This window comes from Ceratotherium simum, chromosome 17 (genome assembly GCF_057802395.1).
Source record: "Ceratotherium simum simum isolate JZ-2026a chromosome 17, ASM5780239v1, whole genome shotgun sequence".
Taxonomy (NCBI): domain Eukaryota; kingdom Metazoa; phylum Chordata; class Mammalia; order Perissodactyla; family Rhinocerotidae; genus Ceratotherium; species Ceratotherium simum.
The window spans coordinates 61,492,466-61,516,271 of NC_141916.1; the positions used below are offsets into that span (position 1 = coordinate 61,492,466).

Sequence of the window (23,806 nt, forward strand, 5' to 3'; positions counted from 1 at the left end):
CTTGACAACCAGTGCGTTGGCGCGTGCCCGGGATCCGAACTGGTGAACCCCAGGATGCCGCAGCAGAGTGCGTGCGCTTAACTGCTTGCGCCGCCAGGCCAGCCCCTGTTAATTTTTTTAATCCATGAGCAGGGAATACCTTTCCATTTCCTCTGTCTTCTTTCATTTTTTTCAACAATGTCTTATAGTTTTCAGTGTATGCATCTTTCACCTCCTTGGTTAAATTTATTCCTAGGTATTTTATTCTTTTTGTTGCGATCGTAAATGGGGTTGTATTCTTGATTTTTCTTTCTGCTAGTTCATTATTAGTGTATATAATTGCAACTGATTTTTGTATGTTGATTTTGTACCCTGCAACTTTACTGTATTTGTTTACTATTTCTAATAGTTTTTTGGTGGATTCTTTAGGGTTTTCTATATATAAAATCATGTCATCTGCCTATAGTGACAGTTTTACTTCTTCCTTTCCAATTTGGATACCTGTTGTTTCTTTTTCTTGCCTAATTGCTCTGGCTAGGACTTCCAATACTATGTTGAATAAGAGTGGTGAGAGCGGGCATCCTTGTCTTGTTCCTGTTTTTAGGGGGAATGCTTTCCATTTTTCACTACTGAGTATGACGTTAGCTGTGGGTGTGTCATATATGGCCATTATTATGTTGAAGTACTTTCCTTCTATGCCCATTTTATTGAGAGTTCTTATCATAAATGATGCTCAGTCTTGTCAAATGCTTTCTCTGCATCTATTGAGATGATTATGTGATTTTTATTCTCATTTTGTTAATGTGGCATATTAGATTGATTGATTTGCAGATGTTTAACCATCCTTGCATCCCTGGAATAAATCCCATTTGATTGTGGCATATGATCCTTTTAATGTATTGTTGTGTTCAATTTGCTAATATTTTGTTGAGGATTTTTGCATTTGTGTTCATCAGTGACATTGGCTTGTAAGTTTCTTTTTTTGCATTTTTCTTGTCTGGTTTTGGTATCAAGGTAATGTTAGTCTCATGAGTTAGGAAGTGTTTCCTCCTTTTCCGTTTTTTGGAAGAGTTTGAGAAGGATAGGTATTAAGTCTTCTTTTAGTGTTTGGTAGAATTCACCAGGGAAGCCATCTGGTCCTGGACTTTTGTTTTTTGGGAGGTTTTTGATTACTGATTCAATCTCCTTACCAGTGATTGGTTTATTCAAATTGTTTCTTCTCAGTTCAGTTTTGGAAGATTGTATGATTCTAAGTTATCCATTTCTTCTAGGTTATTCAATTTGTTGGCATATACCTTTTCATAGTATTCTCCTTGAATCCTCTGTATTTCTGTGGTATCCATTGTAAATTCTCCTCTTTTATTTCTGATTTTATTTCTTTGAGGCTTTTCTCTTTTTTTCTTAGTGAGTATAGGCAAAAGTTTGTCACTTTTGATTATCTTTTCAAAGACTCACCTTGTAGTTCGTTGATCCTTTCTATTATTTTTTTAGTCTCTTTTTCATTTATTTCTGCTCCACTTTTTATTATGTCCTTCTACTGACTTGGGGCTTTGTTCTTCTTTTACTAGTTCCTTTAGCTGTAATGTTTGATTGTTTATTTGGGATTTTTCTTGTTTGTTACGGTGGGCCTGTATTGCTATAAAGGTCCCTCTTAGTACTGCTTTCGCTGCGTCTCATAAGAGTTGGTATGCTGTGTTTTCATTTTCATTTGCCTCCAGGTATTTTTTTATTTCTCCCTGTGATTTCTTCATTGATCCAGTGGTTGTTCAGAAGCGTATTGTTTAGCCGCCACATATTTGTGACTTTTCCAGCTTTCTTCTTGTAGTTGATTTCTAGTTTCATAGCATTGTGGTTGGAAAAGATGCTTGATATGATTTTGGTCTTCTTAAATTTAATGAGACTTGTTTTGTTTCCCACCATATGGTCTATCTTTGAGAATGTTCCATGTGCACTTGAGAAGAATGTGCATTCTGCTGCTTTTGGATGCAGTGGTCTATATATATATATATTTAGCCCATCTGGTCTAGTGTTTCATTTAAGACCAGTCTTTCCATATTGACTTTCTGTCTAGATGTTCTATCCATTGATGTAAGTGGGGTATTAAAATCCCATACTAATATTGTGTTGCTGTCAATTTCTCCCTTTAGGTCTGTTAATAATTGCTTTATATACTTTGATGCTCCTATGTTAGGTGCGCATATATTAATAAATGTTATATGTTCTTGATCAATTGTCCCCTTTATTATTACGTAATGTCCATCTTTGTCTCTTATTTTTTTTGGCTTGAAGTCTATTTTGTCTAAGTATGGCAACACCTGCTTTCTTTTGTTTGCCATTTGCATGGAGTATCATCTTCCATCTTTTGACTTTGAGCCTATGTTTGTATTTAGAGCTGAGATGTGTTTCCTGGAGGCAGCATATTGTTGGGTCTTGTTTTTTAATCCACCCAGCCACTTTGTGTCTTCTGATTGGAGAATTCAATCCATTTACATTTAGAGTGATTATTGATATATGAGGGTTTATGACTGCCATTTTATCACTATTTTCTGGTTGTTCTGTATTTCCCTTTTTTCTTGTCCTGTGTATTTCTGACTGCCATTTCAGTTTGTTGTTTCTCTGTGATGGTTGTCTCAGTTTTCTCTTTATTTGTCATTTGTGTCTCTGTTCTGATTTTTCATTTAGTGATTACTGTGAGGTTTGTATAAAAGATCTCATAGATGAGATACTCCATTTTCTGATAGATGGATAGCCTCTTATCTCCTTAGTCTAGGCAGGTTCCCTCCCTTTCCTCTTCCCCATCTAAGTTATTGTTGTCACAACTTATTCCATCTTGTGAGTGTGTGATTAAAATGAAGTGATTATAGTTATTTTTGATGCTTTCCTTCCCTTTATCATTAATGTTATAATCAGGTGTTTGATAACTTGTTCTGATAGAGAGCTGCAATTTTCTGATTTTGTCTCTTTATTTATATGCTTGCTCAAGGCTTTGTAAACCGGTTGTTTTTTTCCAAGTATGAGGGCCTTCTTGATCATTTCTTATAGTGGGGGGTCTTGTGGTGATGAACTCCCTCAGCTTTTGTTTATCTGGGAAAGTTTTTATTTCTCCATCGTATGTAGAGGGTAGTTTCACTGGATGGAGTATTCTTGGCTGAAAGATTTTGTCTTTCAGAATTTTGAATATATTGTTCCACTCTCTCCTAGCCTGTAAGGTTTCTGCTGAAAAATCTGCTGAAAGCCTGATAGGGGTTCCTTTGTAGGTTATTTTCTTCTGCCTTGCTGCCCTTAATATTTTTTTTTTTGTCGTTGACTTTTGCCAGTTTTACTAATATATGCCTTGGAGGAGGTCTTTTTACATTGATGTAATTAGGAGTTCTATTAGCTTCGTTTACATGTAATTCCAGCTCCTTCCCCAGGTTTGGGAAGTTCTCAGCTATTATTTCCTTGAACAAGCTCTGTGTTCCTTTTCCCCTCTCTTCTCCCTCTAGAATACTTATAATCCTTATGTTGCGTTTCCTAATTGAGTCAGATATTTCTCGGAGAATTTCTTCATTTCTTTTTAGTTTTAGTTCTCTAGCCTCCTCCATCTGCAGCATTTCTGTATTTCTATCCTCTAAGTTACTGATTCTGTCCTCCATAATATGAACTCTATTTTTTAAGGACTCCAGATTTTTCTTTATTTCATTCATTCTGTTTTTAATCTCCAGCCTTTCTGATTGGTTTTTTAAATAGTTTCAATCTCTTATGTGAAGAATTCTCTCTGTTCATTAATTTTATTCCTGAGATCATTAAACTGTCTTTCTGAGTTTTTTGGTAACTTGTTGAGTTTCTTTATGATAACTATTTTGAATTCTCTGTCATTTAGATTGTAAATTTCTGTGACTTTAGGATTGATTTCTGGGTACTTGTCATTTTCCTTGGGGTCTGGAGTGTTCATATACCTCTTGATGCTATTTGATGGGGTGGACTTGTGCCATTGCATTGTGGTATGATCTGGTCTCAGATTCCACCTGCCACCACTAGGGAGGCAGGAGCTGTGTTTTCTGAGTCCTCTGCGACCCCTGGAAGATGTGCCTGTCCATTGGAAGCTGTGCTGACAGGGCCCGTCTGCATTTGCCCGCTGGTGACTGCTGCTTTACACACGTATGCATAGGTGTTGTGGTGGGGATCCCCTGTTCTAGCTGACTGGCCAAGCTTGTGTGCCAGGTAGGGTGGGGGGAGGGACGCTTTCTTTCACTAGCGTGATTCCACGTGTCCCCGCTCTGCATTCACTGTCTGCTGGCTTGGGCTGCTCAGCTTGGTGTGGACGCCCCCATGATTGCTTAGCTGTCTCAGGTGTGGAGCGTTACCACAGGTTGGGAGGCAACTCCGAGAGCACGAGTGTTCCTGCGGAGGGCTGCCTTTTTTCCCTTCTCCTCTCCGTGTCATGCGCTGGCCGCCACATGAGGTCTTGCTGTCTACATTGCTGCCTCTTGGGAGGGAGAGTAGATCACCTTACGTCCTTCCATTGTCTCCGGGGTCATCCAGCACCCCCACCTTCAGACGTATGGCTGTGTGGATCTCTCAGACGTCTATTGTGTTGTGTGAATGTCCACTGTTGGTATTTGAATGTCCTTTTTGTTGTATCTTAGCGAGGAGAGACTAAGGGACGAGCTCACTCCGCCATGATGCTGACATCACTCCACCTCTCCCTCACTTTTGAAGGACAGTTTTGCCGGATATAGGATTCTTGGTTGATAGTTTTTTTATTTTAGTACTTTGAATATATTGGCCCACTGTTTTTTGGCTTCCAGAGTTTCTGATGAGACATCTGAAGATAATCTTACTGAGGATCCCTTGTATGTGGTGATTTGCTTCTCTTTTGCTGCTTTTAGATTTGCTTTTTTTTTTTTTCACTTTTGTAAATTTGATTATAGTATGTCTTGGGATAGGTCTCTTTGAGTTTATCTTATTGGACTTTGTTGAGCTTCTTATTTGTTTATATTCATGTCTTTCATCAAATTTGGGAAGTTTTCAGCCATTATTTCTTCAAGTATTCTCCCTGTTCTTTCTATGTACTCCTTTTGGGACTCCCTCAGTGCATATTTTGGTCAGCTTGTTGGTGTCCCACGGGTTCTTGGGGCTCTGTTGAATTTCTTTTCAGCCTCAGTAATTTCCATTGTCCACTCTTCAAGTTCACTGATTCTTCTGCTTTTTCAAATCTTCCTTTGAATATCTGTAATGAATTTTTCATTTCAGTTATGGTACTTTTCAGCTCCAGATTTCTTTTTGTTTCTTTTTAGGTTTTCTGTATCTTTATTGATATTTCAATTTTGTTCAAATGTCAATTTCTTGACTTTCTCCACATCTTCCTTTAGTTCTTTGAGCATCTTTAAGACAGTTGTATTAAAGTCTTTGTCTGGTGTGTTTACCGTTAGGTCTTTTTCAGAGGCAGTTTCTGTTGATATTTTTTTCTTTTAATGGGTCATACTTTCCTGTTCTCTTTGTATACCTTGTGATATTTTGTTGAACACTGGACATTTAAATCTATTAATGTTGCAACTCTGGAAATCAGATTCTTCCCCTTCCCCAGGATTTGCTGTTGTTATTTTGTTTGTTGATTTTGGTTTTTTGATTGTTGTAGGCTGTCTCTGTACCAAGAATCAGCCTGAGGTGTAAACGTAATGTCTTCCCTGGTCTTTCTGAGCCTTTCCCATTGCATGCATGGTCAGTTTCTAATTTTCCCTGTACATGCTGTTGTTTTTGGATGTCCTAGGCTTTAATGTCTTGAAAGGGGAAAAGCGAAACGTGAAGGGGGAAAAATCAGGTCACTGGCCCTTTAAGTCCCCTGGAAGTCACTTGAGCCAGAGGGGGAGGGGCTTGCAACAATGGGGAGAGGTGCAACAACAATGGCTGCCTGTTTCTTTGTCTGCACCTCTGTGATCAGAAGCATCAATGAATGACCAGAGCACAGATCCTCAATATTTGGAGGAAAAAATCCTTTCTTCCTACCCCAGCTCTGACGTGCTGCGTACAAGCTTCCCCAGGAACATGTGCCCAACTACCTGCCACGTGGCTGGGTGAGAGATGGGTAGGTGGCTGCTACTGTGCTAAGAGCTGATGTTGACTGAAATTAACCGCAATTTATCTTCCAAGGCTTCCTCTGAAATTGCAAGCCTTCAACAGACTCCAGAGTTCCAAAATAATTATATTAGACAGATTCTGCCTTGTGCAGTTGTTGTCTAAATGGGGAGACCGATTCGCGGTGCTTCCTATTCCTCCATATTCCTAGAATCCTCTGCAGCTCTTTTTAACACTGAATAATATTTCATTGTCTGGGTGTACCATAGTTTATCCTTTGCCTACTGAAGGACATCTTGGTTGCTTCCTAGTTTTAGCAATTATGAATAAAGCTGCTATAAACATGTGTGTGCAGGTTTTTGTGTGGACATGTTTTCAACTCCTTTGAATAAATACTAAGTAGTGCAGTTGCTGGATCCTATTGTAAGAGTACATGTAGTTTTGTTAAGAAACCGCCAAACTGTCTTCCAAAGTGGCTGTACCATTTTGCTTTCTCACCAGCTATGAAGGAGAGTGCCTGTTCTCCACGTCCTCACCAGCATTCGTTGTTGTCAGTGTTTCAGATTTTGGCCATTCTGATAGGTGTGTAGCAGTATCTCATTGTTGTTTCAATTTGCAATTCCCCAATGACATACGATACTGAGTATCTTTCCATATGATTATTTGCCATCTGTATATCTGCTTAGGTGAGGTGTCTGTTCAGGTTTCTTACCTATTTTTAAATCACATTGTCTGTTTCCTTATTGTTGAGTTTGAAGAGTTTTTATATATTTTTGGATAACAGACCTGTATCAGATATGTCTTTTGTAAATATTTTTTCTCAGTCTGTGCCTTGTTTTCTCATGCTCTTGACAGTGTCTTTTACAGAGCAGAAATTTTTAATTTTGATGAAGTCCAGCTTATCATTTCTTTCCTTTATTGATTGTGCATTGGTGTTGTATCTAAAAAGTAATCACCAAACTCAAGATCATCTAGATTTTCTCCTGTATTATCTTTATGAATTTTGTAGTTTTGAATTTTACAGTTAGGTCTGTTATCCATTTTGAATAAGATTTTTAGAGGATGTGAGGTTGGTGTCTAGATTCTTTTTTTTTTGCATGTTTATGTTCAGGTGTTCCAGCACTGTTTAGTAAAAAGACTGTCTTTGCTGCATTGTATTGCCTTTGCTTCTTTGTCAAAGAGCAGTTGACATTGTTTATGTAGGTGTATTTTTGGGTTCCCTATTCTGTTCCATTGATCTATTTTTCTGTTCTTTTGCAACACCACATTGTCTTGATCACTGAAGCTTTGTAGTAAGTTCAGAATTAGTCCTCTGACTTTGTTATTTTCCTTCAATATTGTGTTGGGTATTCTGAGTCTTTTCCTTTCCAAATAAACTTTAGAATCAGTTTGTCAATATCTACAGAATAACCTGGTGGGATCTTGATTGGAATTGCATTAAGTCTATAAATCAATTTGGGAAGAACTGACACCTTGACAATATTGAGTCTTCCTATCCATGAACATGGAATGTCTCTCCATTTATGTAGTTCTTCTGATTTCTTTCATCAGTTTGTGGCTTTCCTCCTATAGATTTTGTATGTATTTGGTTAGATTTATACCTAAGTATTTCATTTTCATGGGTTCTAATGAAATTATATTATGTTTTTAATTTAAAATTCTACTTGTTCATTGCTGATATATAGGGAAGTGATTGACTTTTATATATTTACCTTGTATCCTGCAACCTTGTTATAATCACTTATTAGTTACAGGAGTTTTTTGTTGATTCTTTTGGATTTTCTACATGGATGATCATGTCATCCTCAAACATGGGCATACTTAGTTCTTCCTTTGCAATAAGTATACCTTTTATTTCCTCTTCCTGTCTTATTGCATTAGCTGAGACTTCCAATATGATGTTGAAAAGGCGTGATGAGAGGGGATATTCTTGTCTTTATTCTGATCTTAGTGGAAAAGCTTCTAGTTTCTCACCATTAAGTGTGATGTTAGCTTTAGGTTTTATGAAGATGTTCCTTTTCAAACTTAGAAAGGTCCTCTCAGTTCCTAGTTGGCTGAGAGTTTTTATCATGAATGAGTGTTGAATTTTGTTAGATGCTTTTTCTGCATCTAATATGATCATGCGTATTTTCTTTTTAGCCTGTTGATGTGATGGATTACATTAACTGATTTTGAAATGTTGAACTAGTTTTGCATACCTGGGATAAATCTCACCTGGTTGTGGTGTATAATTATTTTTATATTTTGTTGGATTCTATTTGCTAATATTTTCTTATGGATTTTTGCATGTATGTTCACAAGAGATATTGATCTGTAATTTCCTTTTCTTGTAATGTCTTTGTCAGATTTTGTTATTAAGGTAAATCTGGCCTTATAGAATGAGTTAGGAAATATTCCTTCTGATTCTATCTTATGAAGAGATTTTGAGAATTGGTATGATTTCTTCCCCAGATGTTTGGTAGAATTCATCACTGAACTCATGGATGCTCTGTTCATTTTTCCTCATTCATTTTTTCTTTCATTACTCAGATTGTATAATCTTAATTGACTTATTTTCAAATTTGGTGATTCTTTCTTTTGCCAGCTCAAATCTGCTGTTAACCACCTCTAGTGAACTCTTCATTTCTGTCATTATACTATTCAACTCAAGAATTTCTATTTGGTTCTTTTAAATAATTTTTTCTTCTTATTGATATTCTTTATTTGGTGAAACATTGTTTTCATACTTGAGTTATTTTGACATGGTTTTCTTTAGTTCTTTGAACATATTATAATAACCCGTCTAAAGTCTTTGTCTAGTAAGGCCAATACCAGGGTCTTCTCAGTGACAGCTTCTACTGATTGCTTTTTTCCTGTGTATGGGCCATACTTTTCTGTTTCATTGTGTGTCTTGTAATTTTTTGTTAAAAACTAAACATTTTAAATAATATAATGTGGCAACAGTGAAAATCAGAAATCCCTAGAATGGGTTTTGTTGTTGTTGCTGTTTGTTTAGTGACTGTGCTGGACTAATTCTGCAAAGTCTGTATTCCCCGTAGTGTGTGGCCACTGAAGTTTCTGTTTGGTTAGCTTATGTGTCAGGTAGTGATTGGTCAGAGATTTCTTAAAATGGCTTGAACCAGTAAGTCTGCTAGTCTTTGCTGAGGGGCTCTGTGTGTCTGTTGTGGCACACCTTCAAGGCTTACGTGGTTGATGATACTTTTAGCCTTCATTTCTTGCTTTTTCAGCCAGAGGTAAGAGATTGGGGCCCTCTCAGGTGTTACCTGGGCATGCAAATGGCCTTCTAGATCACCAGGAATATGTCAGAGCTTCTGAAAGTCCCCTATGGACATCTCATTCCCCAGATCTCTTTTAAGTTTTTGGCTAGGCTCTTTTTTGCCCCAGCTGATATTGCAGCCTGAGGTAACCGTGATATTAACTGTCACTGGTTGTTTTCCACAAATGCCCTGAGAAGAGGGCTTTGAGCTCTGAGTCTGGTCAAATAATGACAGTCTCCTTCAAATGAGGCTTTTCCACAAAGCTGTAAGACATAAAATAATGAAAATGCTCTTGTGATGAGACTTTTTGAGGAGCTGTGGTCCCAGTCTGCTCGCTTTGGCAGTTGTAAGGTTTCTGGTTTTCAGGGCTACCACAGAGTGAGGAAGGAGGAAATGGGAACAGGCCAAGTTGAAGAAGGCTCAAATCTTGCTCTTCTTACTTAGGTTTTGCAGTTTTTTTGAATAAACATTCCTTAGATTTTTATAAACTTTTGGTTAATTTCCAGAGTCCTGAAAAAATTGATTTTGACAATTTCTGCCAGCATTTTCATTGCTTTTATGGAGGAATAGATTTAGGGAGACCCTCACTCTACCATTCCAGTTGTATTCTCACCTTCCTTTAGCTTTCCATAGCAGTTTGTACAACTTAGGGAATTTTTCTTATTCTTCTTTGAATTATGATTATAGTCATCTCTCAGTATTCACAAGGCATTAGTTCTGGGACACCCTCCCCACCCCACGAATACCAAAATCCACATATGCTGAAGTTCCTTATAGAATATGGCATAGTATTGCGTATAACCTATGCACATCTTCCCGTATACTTTATTTTTTTAATTAATTATTTTTTTTCCCTTTTTCTCCCCAGAGCCCCCGTAGATAGTTGTATGTCATAGTTGCACATCTTTCTAGTTGCTCTATGTGGGACGCTGCCTCAGCATGGCTGGACAAGCGGTGCGCACCTGGGATCTGAACCCGGGCCACCAGCAGCGGAGCACGCGCACTTAACTGCTAAGCCACGGGGCCGGCCCCCTCCCGTATACTTTAAATCATCTCTAGATGACTTATAATATCTAATGCAATGTAAATAGTTGTTATACTGTTTTGTTTAGGAAATAATGAGAAGAAAAAAAGGTCTGTACATGTTCAGTACAGGCGCAACCATTGTAGGTGTTTCGGTCCGACAGTTGACTCTGTGGCTGTGGAGCACGCGGATATGGAGGGCTGACTGTACGTGGATACTGGTCCTCCATTAGAATATAGGTCTCCTGGGGACAGGAACTTTCTCTGGCATGCACAATGCCTTGCACACAGCAGGCGTTAATTAAATTATGGGTTGGGCAAGTATCCCTATATTTCTTAGGTGAATTGGGACTCTTGGTTCTGTTACGGTCAGACAAGAGAATGTCTTCACATGGCAAGGTGATCCAACTTGTTTTACGTCCAGTGTTGGCTCTGTGGCAGGCAGCCTTCTGTAAATAATTCCCTGGGGACAGCGTCAGTTCAGCCCTGCTGCTAGCCTGTTTGTCTCTAAGTTTTGGGATTATTTTAGAATATGGATTAACTAATCTATTTAACTAATATATAATGTTCACCTGTTATGTGCCAGGTATTGTGCTGTTGCTGTAGGTAAGGGAGAAGGCTGATAGAGTCTTTACCTCCATGGAGCTTACAATTTAAAGGAGAGATGGGCCAAAACAAAAATAAAACAAAACAAAATAAAACCCAAAAATATTAAGTACAAATTGCGATAAGTATCATGAAGGAAATAAAATGGTGTTGAGATAGCAGATATGAATATTTAGTACATTTACAATAACCACCTTTTCTTGAAATGTCTTTGCATTTTGCCAGACATCTGGCCTTTTGTAAAATAGTCCTCAGTGTGTTTTTCATTTTCTGTGTCTTCCTAGGTTTCTTTTGAACAACACAAATTGATTTATATCTGTACACAACACTTTTAGCCTTACATTTACTTATATAACATATGTAGGAATCACTGCTTAATTCCTGCCTCCTCTTAGCTAACACCATCTCATACTGAGATGGTCTTTTCCCTTCTTGTTCTCCTAGACACCTTTGGGGAAGAACTGGGTCAGATATGAGTGTTGGGAAACTGGTCAATTTTTAGGGAGGTGAATAAAAAAAATACATAAAGGCACAGAGAAGTGAATGACTAGAGGGGTCAATTAGAGTATTGGCTTGGCATAGACATAGGAGAGAATCCACTGCTGACTATTAGTTTTATCTAGCTGGGTCCCCCAGTGAGGACCAGTAGGGGTGGGTGGCAGGTCAGAGGACAGAAAACTTATGTGATACAGTGGAACTGGATTTTAAGTTTTAAGAGGAGTTTTCAAAAATCAACACCAAGCTTATTTTTCATTTTTAGCACCTAACGTCTAGTAGAAACTTAGCTTGAAAAGAGGGGGAAGGCTAGGAAAAGACAGAGTGATGAGTGCTTACGTGCATCTAGGTGGCGAGGGCACATGTTCATGAGAAGTGTCCCTGGCGACCTCACTAACTCTGCTGTTACTTTTCTCTTTGGCCAGTGTTTGTCCAGCATGATGCTGTTCAACTCTACCTCACAGTCTGGAACCTAATTAAGGACCAAATCACTGACGTGAACTTGGTAAGATCCTAGAACTAGAGAACGCAGAAGTTTAAGATGCTGCTCATTTAACTCATTCAGCTTTCTTTAATGTAATGTGTAGAGAGGATTAAAAGAGAAAATCCACATAAAATGTTTATCACAATTCCATAATAGTACCACTGTTATTATTTTTCACCTTTTTGAGTAGAGCAAAGAGCGTTAGTGGCTGCCATTTTTGGAACTTCTGTCTAGTGGCTTCAACTTCTGGGAGTTGGCCTGACCTGTTTATTCCTGGCTTTGTCCCCTTCTGACCTCTCCGCTCCTCTCTCTTGCAGGTGGAGAGGCTACAGGCCCTGTATACGATCCGGGTGAGGGAGTCCTTGGTTTGCCTCGAATGTACTGTGGAGAGCAGCAGAAACAGTAGCATGCTGACCCTCCCCCTTCCTCTTTTCGATATGGACTCAAAGCCCCTGAAAACACTGGTGAGGGATTTCTCTTGGTGAATTTGCTGTTCTCCCACAACCCAATGTTGCCAATGTCCTCTTGCTTCTTTAATCCACCCTTGGGTTTAAAAAAATCATTTCTATTCCCTTTGCATGGCTCTGGCTAAGTTCTCCTTTGATTTGGCAAAAAAAAGAAAAAAAAAGTTTTTTCTCCTACTTTCCCCTTCCTCACACTGCTCCCTTAACAAGCGTCCCTCCTGTTTTTTCCCTGCGATCAGTAGGTACTTTTTGAGATCCTGCCATATGCACCACGTTGGGCCAGACGTTAATGGGGACATGGAGATAACCAGAAGAAAGACTTAAATCACCATCTGCAGGGTGAGGGGTTGTGCTCTAGAGGGGAAATACCAACCCTGCTCTTGTTCTCCTGGGACAGGAGGATGCACTTCGCTGTTTCTTCCAGCCCAGGGAGTTATCAGACAAAAGCAAGTTCTTCTGTGAAAACTGTGAGAAGAAGACCTGTAGGAAACAGGTACTCACTCCCTGAAACCAGATACTTCCCTAGTCTGGGGTTGCCCCAAGTGGATTTCCTGAGAGTCTTCACGCAGTCCCCGAGGGCACCTCATGATGAGTGAGGGAGGGAGTCCATATCAGGCTAGTATCTGGGATCCTGGGGCTTCAGAGCTGTGGGTGTGCTCATCACTGAGAGGGACCGAGCCTTTGAAGGACAAGAGGAGAAGGTCCAAGAGCAGCGGGCAGAGTTTTTCCCTCAGGGCTAGACTAGCTCCCTAGAGCAGACTCCGTAGTTCCCCTGGGTTCCAGCACCTGTGTAGAACCCTGGGGCTGCTTACGCCTTCTGTGGGAGAGCTCAACAGATTCAGCAAACGGGAGCCCTAAACTCTGTATTGTATCTTTCTGCTCCCCTCTTTTTGGGAAGAAGAACATACCATCAGCCCTGGTATTTCTTTGAATGTACCCATGTCAGGTGCCTTAAGACTTCATCTCCGTAGGGATTTTGCTTTTTCAGGTCTTGCAGCTGACCCATTTGCCCCAGACCTTGACAGTCCACCTCATGCGGTTCTCCGTCAGGAATATGCGGACAGAAAAAATCTGCCACTCACTGTATTTCCCCCAGAGCTTGGATTTAAATCAGGTCCTTCTGACTGAGCGAGATGCCTGTGATGCTGAGGCACAGGTGAGGTGCTCCTCCCCTCTCTTCCATCTTCCGTCTCTCGGACACCACGTCTGTTCGATTTTGTCTCCCCTTCCCCTGAGCTGCTTGAAGTCACCCACTCATCAGAGATGGCATTTCTGGGTGTCTGATCTATGTCATTCTCTTGTTTCAGAAATCATGTCCTCTGCTGACCATGCTCAGGATACACAAAGGGAGTAAAACTCACCAACATCTTGGTGTGATTGATAGAAACATTCATATATTCAGGAAACACTTATTTTTTAACAATATTTTAATGATGGAAACCTGTGTGTTCTCTGACAATGATGGGTTGTTATCACCGTACTACCACCACCATTTGCTGTTTGTAGTTGCTTTTCTTTTAAGATTCAAAAGGTTTTATTTCTAAATATTATGTTTGTGCTCATATACCTAACAGCACTGAGGGAAAAAACCCATAATTCGGGACCTTCCTTTTAAATAAAATGTGTAATGCTTACATATACACAGGTAAACACGACACCTTGGGTTCTAAATAGAGTACCAATCTAGCTTTATTCTTAAAACAGCTTATGCCCACTTTGAGGATAATGAGAAAGTAGCCATTCATTGGGCCAAATTTAATCAAAGTGAAGTTGAATTCAGTTGTCCTGAGCCAATAATTTATTGGCAGATTCTGAGAGACAAAATGACAAATATTTTTTCTCCATAGGTTTGAAATGCTACATTTAGCAAATTCTGTATTCCCATATATATATGGGTCCATTTTTGGACTGTCTGTTTTGTTCCATTGGTCTGTTTACTATTCGTGCTCTAGAACCATGGTATTTTAAAACTGATCTTGATAATATGTTGTAATAGCTCCTATTATTCAAGGTTTCTTTACCTATTCAGGGCATATGCATTTCGTAGGACCCTCATTTTCTTTGCTTTTAGTTTTCCTTATTTCTGCTTGCACAGTTTACCTGATGAAGTAGGTCCTAAAATTTTTTTCCACTTAAAAAGACTTTGTTATGGAAAATTTTGAATATATACCAAGGTAGTGAGGAATTATACAGTGAATCCCCAGGTCCATCAAGCACCTTAAGCAGTTATAAAAATTTGTGGCCAGTCTTACTTTACTTACACCTCCATCCTATTCTTTCTCCGAACCTCTACTGGGTTATGTTGAAGCAAATCCCAGACACCATACCATTTCATTTGTAAGTATTTCATTATGTCTTCTGACTGTTCTATGAGTTGTTTGGTTTGTTTGACTCTAGATCCAAACAAGGTCTACACTTGAATTTGCTTAAGTTTGTTTCCCCCATCCCTACCTCCCTTTCTTCTTTTATGTTAAGTTTCTTTTATGTTTCCTCTCCTTTTATTTTCCTTGCAATTTATTTGGTTGAATATTGGTTGGTGTTGGTGTCATTTAACATGTTTCTCTATCCCTTGTGTTTCTTATAAACTGATAGTTAGATCTAGATATTGCCCTGCATTTTTAAAATCCAGAGTAAGTCCTCAAATGAAAATAGAGAATAATTTGAGCCCTCCCTTTTGGGTGACTGAGCTTCATTTGCTCTACCCTCACCCCTGTACCCCTCTTATTGATCCTGTTCAATGTCTTAGGTTAGGGACGTTATTTGACAGTATTGAGAAAAAAGAATAAAGTATTCCTGACTGATGTGGAGATCCTGCTCACAGTCAGTCAAAACTCTGTCTCTCCCATCACTATTCCCTTTACAGAGAATTGTCTCTTATCTCGACTTTCTAAGATTTGAGGGAGTAGAATGACTTACTGCCAAATCTAGTGGATACTTGTTGGTCTTTCCTTTACTTGATCTTTTTGTGATATTCTGTGTTATTGATCCTATTCTCCTTCAAAATCTGTCTACCCTAGGTTTCTCTCCCAGGGTTCCTTTCTCCATTGCTGGAGAAAGTGCCCATCCTCTTATTGGTATTTAGTTTTAATTACATTTCTTCTTCTCTCCATTTTTTAAATATCTTCCCATTAATTCTCATGGTTCCAATGAAGATTTCCAAATCTACATCTTCTGTCCAGGTCTTCCTGTTGTGCTCCAAAGCAGTATATTTACCTCCTACTGAATGTTGTCACACAGTCCCCAGATTCATTATTTTCATTCCCAAACAGCTGTGTTCTATATTTAACTTGAAGGTACCAACATCTTCCTAATTTCCAAGCCAGAAATCTGGGATTTGTTCTTATAGTGCCTCCTACTTGTTTCCACCACCACATCCAACCAGTTACAAAATACGTTTAGTTATTTCTCCCTAATTTTGCACAAAGCTGTCTCCTCATCTCCACCTTTCCTCTCACTTCCTCGGTACAGTGTAGGGATTAAGAGCTTGGGCTTTGCGGTGGCATAGTGATTAAGTTCACGCGCTCTGCTTTGGCGGCCCGGTGTTCACGGGTTCAGATCCTGGGCTCGCACCGACGCACCGCTTGTCAAGCCATGCTGTGGCGCCGTCCCATATAAAGTGGAGGAAGATGGGCACGGATGTTAGCCCAGGGCCAGTCTTCCTCAGCAAAAAGAGGAGGACTGGTGATGTTAGCTCAGGGGTAATCTACCTCACGAACAAAAAAAAAAGAGCTGGGGCTTTGAAGCCAGGCAGGCCTGGCTTGAAATCCTGCCTCTTCTGTTTGTAAGCTCTGGCCCTTGGGTAAATTACTTTATCTCCCTTAGCTCAGATTCCACCTCTGTAAAATAGGATTTATATTAGCACCCAGCTTATAGGATTGTTGTGAATATTAAATGAAATAATACATGTATAAGACTTAACTAAATGCATAGTGAATGCTAAAAGTCAGCTAATAATTATGTTAATAATAATGATCATTTTAGTGACTCCTGCTGAAAGTAATTAATCAGGCTGTCACCATTTCTTCCTTGCACTATTGTGGTACCTCGTTTATCTCATTGTTTTCTGTCTCACCTGATTTCTCAATCCATTTTTCAAACCACATTATTTCAGTGTTTCTCAAACACAAGTCTGATGATGATGTTCCTCTGCTTAAAACCTTCTGGTGGCTCCCAGTCACTCATGGGATAAAGTTCTAATTCTTGACTTGACCTTGGTAGCCTGATCTCTTGTGACTTCCCAGCACCCTCCCTGACTTCCATTTCCTCGATACGTTCTGCTCTTTTATGCTGCTGAGCCTTTGTAATTTCTGGGTCCACCCTTCCCATAACTTGTCTGCCAGTCTTGTTCATCCTTCAAAATCAATTCAAGCATATCTTCTCTGGGGAGCTTTCCTCAGCTGGTTGTTCCTTCTCCTTTTTGGGGCAAAAGTTGGGTCTTCCCAAACTCGCCTGTAAATAAATCTGGTATAAAACATGGCTTTATAATTCTGGTTTAATTAGCTGTGAGATTCTTGAGGTCAAGGACTATTTTCTAGTCCCCTTGAAGCACCAGTGTGTAGCATACAGTAGGCACTGAATAAATGTGTGATGAAATAATGTTTCCTTGTTCTAGATGAGGGTTAGAAGAGGAGGGATGATGGATGAGTCATTTTGTGCCTTCTGTCCTTCCAGCCTGGAGGACAGTATGAACTCTTTGCTGTGATTGCCCATGTGGGGATGGCTGGCTTTGGTCATTACTGTGCCTATATCCGGAATTCTGTGGATGGAAAATGGTTCTGCTTCAATGACTCCAATGTTTGTGGGGTGAGGAACATTATCCAAAATCGCCTCTTGCCCTGGATTAGCCACTTCTAATAAATTCTGAGCCCAGGACTAGATGGGTCCTCAATGCCAAGACACAATGTGGTCCTGTTCTCTCTGTGCTGGGGGCCTTTTATGAGGTTTAAAGCCCTTCTGCATGAAGTCTCCATCTGGCTCACAGCTCTGTAAGAGCCCATTTAGCTCAGTGTCTAGGTTTTTGGTGTCCTAGGCCCAGTGCCCTGCAGCTTCATGCTCTGTGGGAAACTTAGGGAAAGCAAGAAGAGTTAGAAATACATAAGTTAGAACTCTGGGCTAGGCATAACCAAGGTGAAACAGAGGGACAGGGGTACTAAAAGAGACTTCACATACATGGCATCCTATCACCGAATGATCCAAGTCTTGGGAGTTACTAGGGGTGGGTTTGCCTGGATGAGTGAGGGAGGGCAAATTGTAGCACCCTGTACTCTCTGGATGCTTAGCAAATGCCAGCTGGCTGCTTCACTTCATCTGTTTATGTACTTCCAGGTGTCCTGGGAAGACATCCAGTGTACCTATGGAAATCATAACTACCGCTGGTAAGAGAAGTGTTTGAGTGATGGAAATCCAATGAGTTTACATAGGGTTCTTGTTACTGTATGAAACTCTCATGGATTCAGCTGCAACTCTCCAGTGACTAACTGCTCAGCCTCCTCTTTCAATACCCATCCCACCGCATCATGCTTTTCTCACAATTTAGACTCCAACAATACGAAAGTATAGGTAGCTCCCCAAACATCATATCCTCCATGGCTTTGTACATGCAGTTCCTGGCCTGTGTTGCCCTCTGCTAATTTATCATCGAGGCGAACTCCCACTCATGCTTCAATACTTCTGCTCATGGCCTCTTCCTGCTTGGTAAAACTTTCCACTGATTCGCCGAGGTGGGTTTGCAGGGGCTTCTCATATGCTTTCACTGCATTTTGAGCATACCTCCTTTATAGCAAGGATCACACTGTTTCGTAATTGCTTATATAACTTTCACATTAGACCATGAACTCTTTGGGGGTAAGGGTCACTCTTTTCCTCTTTCTTTGTCTGCTACAGTAGCTTGCATTTAGTAAATAGCAGTAGGTATATTTTTAAAAATAATAACTACAGAGGGGAAACTGAAGAGAAAAAAGCTGGATGAAGTTAAAGCAGAGAGACTTTGTAAGTTTTTCCAGCTGAGTTTCAGGGTTAGAGGTGATATTGTATACTAAAGGTGATATTTGAGATGATTTCAGTGCAGAAGTAGGCCCGATCATTTGAAAAATAATAAATTAGGTGAAATTTGTGTTTGAAATCCTCCTCCAGTCTTCTACTGTGGGGCCTGGGCCTTGCCTGCTCAGCAAGAGCCTACAAGCCCATTGCAACCATGTGTCCTTCTGGCTCCTTCTGGACAGAACGCCCAGCTGCTGGGATCTGTAACAATCCAGGGCCTGGCCAGCCCAGATCCTACCTTATGTCACTTAAAGAACATCATGTGTTAAAGGAACACAGAGCCCCTCCACGTGAGCTGCTATTCCTGGGAGTAGCTGGCGATACCAGGGAGAGCCCCCTTGGCAAGCACATAGCCTTTGTGCTCCCCCGCCTATATAAACAGCCCCCTCCCTGCCCACGGTAGTGGTGCGCACGTCCATCCAGCCGGTCACCACTGGACATTCCCTGTAAGTAACTCCCAATAAATCCTTATGTCTCGTTCACTGCCTCTGGGTCTTTTCTTCAGTCTCTGCAACCTGTCCCACACTGCTTACCCAACTAGGCATGTGGCCAGACATCTACGTGTCATCTTCCTCTTCTCTTTCTTCTAAGCATCTCCTTTAGATGCCCACTCTTTAGATTAGGGTTTGGCAAACTTTCTCTGTAAAGTGCCAGAGAGTAAATATTTGAGCTTTTGTGGGCCATGCGGTCTCTGTTGCAACTACTCAACTCTGTCCTTGTAGCACAATAGCAGCCATAGGCAATACATGAAGGAATGAGTGTGGCTGTGTTCGGACTAAATTTATTTGCAAAAACAGAGTTGGATTTGGCTCATGGGCTCGTAGTTTGTCAACCACTGATTTAGGTGTTAACTAATAGCAACTTAGTGGTTATTTTCCCAGGTCGCCTGTTTTGTTCCCCTCTGAGGTATTTTATAGACAAAGAATTGAAGAACACCTTGGAAAGTTTCCCAGGCTTGTCCTGTCATGAATTAATAATGTATCATTTAACTATGAATGTTTCATTTCTGTTATGCTGTTGCATTTTTTTTTCTTTCTAGGGGGGAAATTGCTTATCTTCTAGTTTACATGAAGATTGAGTCTTAATGGATGTGCCCTAAACCTCCAGAGACTGACGAAGTATCATTTACCTTTTCTGTTCCTGGATCTGCTCTTAAGAGATTTTGCAATGAGGAGAAGCATCGTTTTCAAGTTGTATAATTAAACTTTATTTATAAATCAGGGGTGATTATCAAAATATTTAACAGTGACACTGCACAGGTCTAGATGAGTCAGAATAGATACTTCCAACAGTGGACCCTAGCCACACATCTGGAGTAGGGTCCTGAGTTCCCACTGTGCAAGGCATTAATCCTTTAGTGGGAGATTATGGGAATCCAGGTGCCCCCAGGGGACGAGAGACCCGGCCAGCAATGGTAGTGGAAGGCATTTGGGTGGCAAGGGCGTAGGGAAGTATTTAATATTTTACAACTAGCGTGACCATACTGGTATGTACCAGGTGAATATTATGAAAAAAATTTTAGAGCCCATATTGTTTCCATAAAACTCAAGTGTTTTGTAACTGTTATTCATTTATTTGACAAATATGTATTGATCACCTGTTCTCCATAAGATAGTGTGCTAGGCACAATAATCAATAAAGTTTTTCTCTCAAAAGGAGTTTGCAGTTTAATGGTGGTAATTAAAATACATAAGATACTGTGGGTTTGTGCTACAGGAATTCAAAGGAAAGTGAAATCGCTTCTGTTGTGGGGCCATGAGAGAAGCCTTTTAGAGTGGAAAGGAGGTGAGGGTGGAGGATAATCTGTTTACAGGGAAAAGCATACTCAAAGGCATGGTTGAAAATGGCAAGGCTCAAGGTTCAAAGATCATTCACAAACCTGGCTTCCCTCTACCAAGGAAGCAAGTGGTGAGTGATAAGGATAGAAGGTAAGTGGGGCTCAGAATGTAGAGGATCTTGAACTAGGCTAAGAAGTTTGGATCTAAATAGGTAATGAGAAACTGTTGAAGGGGTTCAAAAAGGAAAGAAACATTTAGTGGTGTTTTGGTGAAATTAATCTGGGGGCTGGTGACATGGATTAGAGACAGGGATGGTAGTGTGAATGGAAAGGGATTCACAGTCTATGGAGCCATTTTGGAGGAAGAATGGATGTAGACAGTGAAAGAAGAGGAGTCAGGGAGACTCCAATACCAGCCTGGGAGGTGAGCAGGGTAAATGTTAACATCCTCATTTTACAGATGAAGCAATCAAGACATTTATATGTTTAATGACTCGTTCAAGATTTCATACTTGATAAGTGGCAGAGCCGAAAATTCCAACGTAAAACGTGGGTAATTTCTTTATTATTTTATTGGAAAAAAATTAGCTGTGAAAGAATAAATTCTCACTGTAAAATATTCAAACAATATAGAAATATATAGAATCTCTTCCGTAAAGCAAACCGTTGTGAAACAGGTGTGTGTTAGTTTCCTGTGGCTGCCGTAACAAATGATCACCAACTGGGTGGCTTAAAACAAGAGAAATTTATTCTCTCACACTTCAGGAGGCCAGAGTCCAAAATCGCGGTGTCCACAGGGTTGGTTCCTTCGGGAGGCTCTGAGGGAGGATCTGTTCATGCCTCTCTCCCGGCCTCTGGTGGCTGCTGGCAGTCCTTGTCACTCCTTGGCGTGTAGCTGTGTCCCTCCGGTCTCTGCCTCCATGTTCACAGGGCCTTCGTATAAGGACACCAGTCACTGGGCCTACCTAATCCAACGTGACCTCATTTTCACTTGGCTAATTACTTCTGCAAAGACCCTATTTCCAAATAATTTCACATTCTGAGGTTCCAGGTGGACATGAATTTTTTTGGAGACACTATTCAATGCAGTAAAAGGTGTGTATCCCTCTAGGCCTTATTTTTATGTATTTGCATACATATATATCACAGATATAATTTTTACATCATAAATTATACTGTATAAATTATTCAGCTCATTGCATTTTTCACTTAATGTCTTAGAAAATTTTCCAAGTCTATATATAGGTGGATAGTATTCTTTTAAATTGTTGCATTTAATTCCATAGATAGATGTACTATATTTTCCATTCCCATACTGATAAATATTTAGGGCATTTCCATTGTTTTTCACCATTTAAAAAAATGCAGAGTGAATGAACATCTTTAGAAATATTTTTGTGCATCTGTAAAGATTTCTGTAGGTACTGAGAAGTGAAATTTTGGGTCAAAGGGCTTGAGTGTCTAAAAATTGTGGTAGAAGCTGCTAAATTGACTCCATTTAACACAAGTTACTGTGCAAGTTTTAACTTTGGTCAGTCTGATAGGTAAAAAAAATCTCATTATTGGTTAAATATGATCTTTACCAATTATTAATACAGTTGAGCCTCTTTCCATATATTTGTTGACCATTTATATTTTTCTATGAATTTTCTATTATGTCTTTTGTCCTTGTTGTGGTGTTCGACCTTTTCTTCTTGACTTGTAGGAGTTTTTATACATTTTGGAGAATAGATGGCAAATGTTTCCTCCCAGCCTGTTGTTTGACTTTAACTTTATTATTACTTAAGTTGCAGAAATTAAAATTTTTACTTAGTTATATCTGCTAGTGCGTGGAGTCACTACGGGGAGTTAAAAGTTGGGGGTGCATGTGAGTAGGGTCTTTTTGGACAGTTCCATGGTAGATAAGATGTTGGAGGCGGTTCCCATCTGGGAGTTCTGTCCTTTCATACCAGGTTTTGGGCAAGCTTGCTCTGTTTCTCTCTCCCTCTTTTCTTTGGTTCTGGAAGATTGATAAGAGCTTGGATTGGACTTCAGGGTGGAAATAGAGTGGCTTTTGACCTTCTGTGAACAGAGGATACAGAGACCTGTCTGATATCATGAAAATGAGTCGTCCATGTAGCGTGGCTTGGTTCTCTGGAGTTCTGTATTGGTGTTTGGGGCCGAAGCTCTAGCTAATAGTGAAAAGTTACTTTCCTTTGTTCATTTTGCATAAATCTCTTTTGGGCTCCTTGAAGAGAGGGGAGTGGATCCAGGTATTCATGAGTCCCTGGTCAAATACCATCAAAATTCCACCCTTCAAGAGCATCCTATTTTTCTTATACTCAATGGAAATAGTGTCAAAGTGTCACCGACTAGGCACCTGGAGAAACTTAACGGTGGGTTTGGAAGCATTTAACTGTTTTTCCAAGTTGTTTCTTTGCCTTTTTATGTTAAGGAGATATAACCACCAACCATCCTGAAACTGACCAAGCAAGAAACTCAAGGGAGATGTAACCACCAGCCATCCTGGAACTGACCAAGCCTCACCACAAGAGCTATGCCCATGACCTTTGCCTTCTTTTTAATGCAAAAATCTCTCCAGGAGGAGCTTAGGCCTTCTTATGTGGAAGCATGTTCTCCAACTGAGCCTGCGCAAGCAAATACCCACCTCTCCCTTTTGAAGACTCATTCCCCAACCAAATAAAAGTTCCTCCTTCCCTTTGTTCGGGACACCATGACTTTGGAAATGATTCCTCATGGCCTCCTATTTGCTGCAAATACACTTTACTTTGTGAGACAGCTTCTACTGGTGTAGAGTTTCATTTAACTCACCAGGAGGGGAGCCCACTTGGTTCGTTATCACAAGGTGACGTTATTATTTTAATAATTTCTTGTCAGTATGATAACCTCATGCAACTGAACCTAAACTGTGATGGGCACAGACTTTTAGGCCACAGAGCCAGATATGCACTAATGTAATGTTTATTTTCTTGTAATTTAATTTGATTTGAATTTCTAGTTTCCATGCTTTATTGAGAGAGAATTTGCATTCCATGAGCTCACCAGTTTAAAGTGTATGAATCAGTGTTTTTTTTTTTTTTTCCAGCAGGTTACAGAATTGTGCAGCCATCACCATAGTTTAATCTTAGAACATGCAGATCACCTCTTGTATGAGGTGGTTCTGTGGGTCCTCGAGGTTGGGTACTATGGTCACAGCACCAGCACAGTGCCCTCCCTATGAATCAATAATGATTCTGAGATCACTGCTTTCCACACACCCACCAGCCTGCTGCAGGGCCAGTGTACCCCATGGCAGAGCTGCCTCCAACCTTTTTCTTTTTTCTCCCTTCTCACCTCCACAGTGTCAGCTCCTCCCCTGACTGCATCCCTATGGTTTGCGTTTGTGAAGCCAGTGTGTGTATTTGTGTGTGTGCGTGCGCTGGATGGGGGATGCCAGGAGTAAACAGCCCCACAGAGGAGGGGGTGGGCAGTGGTTCCCCAGGATTTAAAGGCTGTCATTCTCAAAGCAAACACCATAGGAGAGTTCAGCCCTGGCCCTAGGAGGCCAGAACCCTCCCTTCTCTGGATTCTGCCCATCTCTGTCTCGGGCCAGTCCCTGCCTCTCTCCTGGCCTCACTTTCCCAAG

At 40.3% G+C, this 23,806-nt stretch overlaps 1 protein-coding gene across 3 annotated transcripts in view; it reads left to right on the forward strand.

Moving 5' to 3' along the window:
* USP18 (ubiquitin specific peptidase 18) overlaps positions 1–20,062 on the forward strand; it is a 38,650-nt gene extending 18,588 nt beyond the window's left edge. Inside the window, exons 5-11 of one of the 3 annotated variants that reach the window (XM_004438813.3) lie at positions 11,843–11,922; positions 12,219–12,365; positions 12,763–12,858; positions 13,354–13,521; positions 17,037–17,168; positions 17,691–17,740; positions 19,444–20,062. In XM_004438813.3, the coding sequence (XP_004438870.2) occupies positions 11,843–11,922; positions 12,219–12,365; positions 12,763–12,858; positions 13,354–13,521; positions 17,037–17,168; positions 17,691–17,740; positions 19,444–19,489 (719 nt within the window). In that variant the 3' untranslated portion in view covers positions 19,490–20,062. The remainder of the gene's footprint in view (positions 1–11,842; positions 11,923–12,218; positions 12,366–12,762; positions 12,859–13,353; positions 13,522–17,036; positions 17,169–17,690; positions 17,741–19,443) is intronic. The other 2 variants (XM_087443006.1, XM_087443007.1) reach the window with 2 other exon arrangements.
* The last annotated feature ends 3,744 nt before the right edge of the window (positions 20,063–23,806 follow it).